This window comes from Crocodylus porosus, unplaced genomic scaffold, assembly GCF_001723895.1.
Source record: "Crocodylus porosus isolate Cpor-Errol unplaced genomic scaffold, CroPor_comp1, whole genome shotgun sequence".
NCBI classification, from domain to species: domain Eukaryota; kingdom Metazoa; phylum Chordata; order Crocodylia; family Crocodylidae; genus Crocodylus; species Crocodylus porosus.
The window spans coordinates 59690930-59696669 of record NW_017728918.1 but is presented as its reverse complement, the minus strand read 5'-3'; the positions used below and the strand labels follow the sequence as shown (position 1 = coordinate 59696669).

General features: G+C 43.2%; 1 protein-coding gene across 1 annotated transcript in view; it reads left to right on the top strand.

The window, feature by feature from the left end:
• Positions 1 to 5250, top strand: part of LOC109311802 (cytochrome c oxidase subunit 7A2, mitochondrial) — a 7804-nt gene extending 2554 nt beyond the window's left edge. Inside the window, exons 2-4 of the mRNA XM_019537648.1 lie at positions 1024 to 1113; positions 2881 to 2965; positions 5035 to 5250. Coding sequence (XP_019393193.1) covers positions 1024 to 1113; positions 2881 to 2965; positions 5035 to 5093 — 234 coding nt within the window. The 3' untranslated portion in view covers positions 5094 to 5250. The remainder of the gene's footprint in view (positions 1 to 1023; positions 1114 to 2880; positions 2966 to 5034) is intronic.
• The last annotated feature ends 490 nt before the right edge of the window (positions 5251 to 5740 follow it).

Sequence of the window (5740 nt, the reverse complement as noted above, 5' to 3'; positions counted from 1 at the left end):
TCTCTTGGCGTTTTCAGAAACACCCTTTTTATTGACAAGGGGTTTTTGGATTTTTGCTTGCTGTGAACAAGCCTCAGCTTAGCATGACTTTTTAGATCTTACTATAGTCTTTTAACAGACTTAAGGCAATTATTGGAGTGTTCATAACCTGCTGTGGAGAGAGGACTTCCGCCAGTCATCTCAGGAAAAGTATGACAACACTTGTGATCAGGGCTCCAACGGGGTGGACGCTGTGATGAACCCTGTGCCATTGTTCAAATGTTGCCCATACCCCATCTGACTCAGTCTATTGCCTCAGCATTCCCTAACCTGGCAACCAAGTTTTAGCCAATTAAGTTTACATAGGCGTCTCATAGTGGGACCGGGGAATGTATGGCCCGAGATGCCTATTAAACTTACTTTTGCTTAGAGAGGTGTGTGTGTGTGTGTGTGTGGCGCGGGGGGAAAGTCCTTTGTAAATCCAGATTAGAACTGGTCTGATAAATGCTGAGCTGGGTGTAAGGGTCGATTAGCATTTGGAACACAGCTTCCCCATCGTGCAGTGCTCCCCTGCTTCTCTGATCCCAGAATTCACTGCAGTCTCTGCTTCAGGTTTTCTGTTTAGATTGGGGGAGGGTGAGTCTTTGTGAGTCAGACAGTCTGTGTCAGGGTTCCCCAAGAACATGGAGCTGACAGGTAACACAGTGCTGACTTCTTGATGAATTGGAAGAAATAATGATGTTTTACCCTTTTTAAACCAGTAAAAGCAACAGCTGGATGGACTCAGTGGGGGGCGGGGTGTGCATGTGTGGAAGAAACTCAAGAAATGTGCCTTCAGTTGACAAACACTGGTGTCATTCTGTAACCATTTCTACATTTTTGGAAGTGGAGCCCCCCTGCAGCATGTTCTAGTTTTATGTGAAAGGCATAAATTAGCTTCTAAAGTTTTAAGTATTAATAGAAGTACTTTCACTTCAAACTTAATATATCTCGAATATCTTGCTAAAAGCATACTCTTCTAAAACTATACATTTCTTGTTTTAGACTCTCCGGCAGACTTCCCAGAGGACCATAAATACTACTTCATGCAGGCAGTTTAAAAATAGAGTACCAGAGAAGCAGAAGCTTTTTCAGGTATTGAATGTACATTCAAACTTGTGACATTATTACTAGGCCTGTGTGAAATTTTGCAACAATTTTTGTTTCGACCTGTTTCAAGGTCGAAACATATGGTCGAAACAGCCTCGAAGCAAAATGAGGCAAGTCGAAACGTTTCACCATTTCAACACTGTTTCTATGTTTTGCCCATTGGCTATAATAGGGAAGGTTGAAACAGCCTATAATATTGTAATTTTTGGCCAGATTTGGTTAAAACTTGCGGACATGGTAGCCCCTTCTGAGGGCATAAAGTGTGCCAGGTTTCAAGAAGATAGGTGCAAGGGATTCAGAGAAACTGCACCCCAAAATCATGAGAGAGAAACTCATGTTACATGTATGTGTTAAGCCACATTGAGGTCAAAACTGCAGGTATCCTAGCCCCTGTGGATGTCACAAAGCTTGCCAAGTTTCAAGGAGATAGGTGCAGGGGTTTTAGGGAAACTGCACCTCAAGCTGCGGACAAGCAGAACTCATGACATGGGTGACCCTTTGTGTTACGGTGCAGCATGGTGAAAGCTGCAGGCCTGCTAGCCCCTGCTGAGGCCATGAAGCCTGCCAGCTGTCAATTAGATAGGTACAGGGGTTCTGGGGCCCTGCACCTCTGCTCACAGGCAGGCACCCATGACATGAGTTTTGCCTGTGCAACTGTGTCTGTCTTGGGGCAGAAGGGGTGGGAAACCACTGCAGGCCTGGCTGCTAGGCTGTGCTGCAGCCACAAAGCCTGCCAGCTGTTAAGGAGATAGATGCAGGGGGGTGTTCTGGGGCCTTGCACCCCTAGCTGCTTACAGGCAAAACTCATGTCATGGGTGCTTGTGCATCTGCTGCATCTCATCAGGCAGCAAGACTGAAGATCCCCCATCACTTGCCATCACAGACCTGGGGGTAATAATTGACCACAGTATGAGTAAGCAGTGCAATGCTCTAGCCAGCAGGGCCGAGAATACCCTGACATGCATCAGTTGATGTATGTCCAGCAAAACCATTGCAAAGAAGTGATTCTCCTGCTCTAGTCAGCTCTACTTAGCACTGGTGAGATTGCAGCTGGAGTACTTCATCCAGTTCTGGGCTCTGCACCTTAACAAGGACATAGTAAAGCTTGAGTAAGTCCAGAGAAGGGCCACTTGTATAGCTTGCCATGCAAGTCTCTGATCATATGAAGAAAGACTGAGGGACCTGGGACTCTTCAGCCTGAAAAAGAGAAGGCTAAGAGGGGACTTTGTAGCAGCTTACTGCTACATCAGAAGCATACATCTAGGGCTCAGTGAACAAGTGTTCACCATGGCACCCTTGGGGAAAACTAGGAGTAATGGTCACAGTATGGACACCCTAGTTGTGAAGTAGTTTTTTGTAATGTTGGGCCTGAAACGAGCCTGAAACCATCTTCCAGATGTTTGTGACCATTACTCCTAGTTTTCCCCAAGGGTGCCATGGTGAACACTTGTTCACTAAGCCCTAAACATTGAGACAAGTTAAAATGTTGAGACAACTTTTGGTTGCAAAAATAACTTGAAGGACTATGTTGAGTCTTGAATAACTAATTGTTTAAAAAAAAATCTATGATGTGGCATACTGGCTAGGAAAGATTTCCTGAAATAAAGAGAACTAATTGTAAAGGATTGATTGAATTTAAGGCACTAATGACCTAATATTGCATGAACTACAAATTGTGCAAACATATGGCTAGCTTTAATGTAAAAACAGCTTTTGTGCACTACTCTACTGCTGTGGTTTTATTTCTCTTAGGAGGAAGATGGACTTCCAGTACATCTTAAGGGTGGGGTAACGGATCATCTGCTGTATAGGACCACAATGGCAGTTACAGTTTTTGGTAAGCCTTAATATTAAATTTTGATTAAGCAATTTGTTTTAGTTCTTAAAAGATGTATATTTTAAGTTTGTCTTTGATAGCAGTTGTAAATCTTGTGCAGCTCTTTCAACTGAGTCTACATTTCTAGACTTCAGCAAGGCCTTTGATACTGTTTCCCCTGAGATCCTTTCAATTAAGCTGGAGGGTGGTGGCGTAGACCAGTCTACAGTGAGGTGGGTTGCCATTTGGCTGAGAGGCTGATCTCAGAGAGTTGTAATTGGTGGGATGGCCTCATCCTAGAGAGCCATCTCCAGTGGTGTCCCCCAAGGATTCATGCTTGGGCCCATGCTCTTTAACATCTTCATCAATGACTTTGGATAAGAGGGTGGAAAGTGCAGTGCTTAAGGGGACAAGTGCCAGGTCCTTCATCTGGGTAGTAAGAACCTTCACCATAATTATATGATGAGTGGTGGTCCACTGGCTGGCACTGCATCTGAAAGGGACCTGGGGGTGACAATCGACCAGAAGATGAATAGGAGCCAACAGCGCGATGAAGTTGCCAGCAGGGCAAATAGAACTCTGACGTGTATCAGCCAGTGTGTTGTGAACAGATCCAGAGAAGTGCTCCTCCCCCTCTATTTGGCATTGGTGAGGCCACAGCTGGAGTACTGTGTCCAGTGCTGGGCACCACACTTCAGGAAGGATGTAGATAAGCTTGAAAGGGTACAGAGAAGGGCGACCCACATGATTAGGGGCCTGTAGGATAAGCCCTATGAGGAGAGACTCTGGGAACTGGGTTTGTTCGGTCTGAGCAAGAGAAGACTAAGAGGTGCTTTGATAGCTGCCTGTAAGTATGTCGGGTGAATACCAAGATCTTTTGGAGCAACTCTTCAGAAAGGCGCCCTCAGGGTGGACCAACAGGCACAAGCTAGTTGAGGAAAAATTTAGGTTGGACATTAGGAAAAACTTCTTTTCCATAAGGGTATCTGGAACACACTCCCAGCAGAGGTGGTGCAGTCACCATCCTTGGAGGTGTTTAAGAGGAGGATGGACAAGTACCTCGTTGAGCTCGTTTGAGCCCAATAACCTCCTGCCCAAGGCAGGGGGTGGACTTGATCTTACAGGTCCCTCCTGATCTTTTGATTCTATGATTCTATAATTGTCTGCCATAACAAGGCTAAGAATCTTTCCAATAAATGTAAACTAAACTTTTATATTCATTCTAATTTTTGTTAATAGACAACCACTCTCTTCCTGTTGAGCATATACACAGAAGAACTTGGATACTTTGCAGGGTTAGGGTTCCCTCCCCACCCCTCCCCCACATGGAAGATGAGGGTTTTTTAATTAAGCAGGGATATATAGAGCTGCAGCAAAATGTCTGCATGGGAGCACATGGTTGTATTCTGGCTGTTTACTGTGGCTTTTATTGCAAAGAGTGATGCTTCTGGTATTTACAGCCTTTTCTGGATAGAATCTATTTTTGTTATGGATTCTTACTCTGAAGGGAATTTTTGGAGTTCTAAGTTGTCATGAATTGCTCAAAAGAAGGAATAAATATAGCTGTTTGTAACTAATGTACATTTGCTACTAAGTATTAGGGGTGTGTGAAGTGGGTTGTATTTGATTCAGATCTGGGGGCAGTGATCCAATTTGCTGATTTGGATCACCATCCCCAATTTCGATTCTGATTCCCACACTCCATCCACCCCACCATCTCAGCATTCATGAGCCAGGCCTCATACCTTGAGGTACTTAGAAAAAACATATCAAGCTATGTTTATGGCCAAATCATCAAATCTCACCAAATTGATTCGGAGGCATCCGATTCAATTTGGAGAGATTAAAGGGTCTCCTGATTTTCAATTTGGATTCGGAGATTTGGTTGCCCCGCTGGATCTCCTCCGAATTGAATCGGCGACTGAAGCTTTGCGCAGCTCTACTAAGTATGGCAGATATTAATCATGTCTCTTAGAGAAGCCAACAGCCTCTAGACTGCAATTAACAAGTTACAAAATAAGGGCAAACCTGAAGCAAATTGGCTTGTTTATCTCTCTCTAAACTTTCTAATCATGTTTCTTTCACTTCAGGAACAATCTATGCTGTTTATGAGCTGTTTGTAGCTGGGATGCCGAAGAAACAGAAATGATTCCAGTTTACAAGATGACTCCTTAACTAGCCTCTCTCCATTCCGATCTATGAAACTCTTCAAGAATACCTTGTCTTAATAAAAAATGGCTGGTTTCATGTTTGGAATCAATATTTAACTGTAATGGGTTGTAACCAATAAAGCAGTTATTACATTGCTTTGTGGTCATCTGGAATATAGTAAGCATATTCTATGATCTTGGAGTTCATTTTATTACCTTTGCACCGTGGAGTATCCATTTCAATTGTGATTGATTTTTGTGTTCAGGTACTACTTGGATTAAGAAATCCTTTTCCTTCTAAACTGTAAGACTGGCAAATTTGTAGCAAGGAATCCACACATTTAAATAACTTGAGTGCTGGGGAAAGTGTGAAATTTTTACCTGCTCATACTTACGAAGTTTAAGTCAATGAAACCAGAGCTCAGTCTCATATTTTTTTTTATATGAGCCAGATTTAATCAATTTTGAAGAGTTAAAAGTATTTTTTATTAAAATGACTTGGCTTCCTAGCTACTTATTCCTAGCTACATATGTTAGGCATCTCCTGTATCCCTGCTTCACCCTTACCTGCGCAATGCTGTCGTCAGGCCTGTAAGAGAACACGCGGCTATTCATGTTTCATGCTTGAATAAAAGCAAAGAACTGA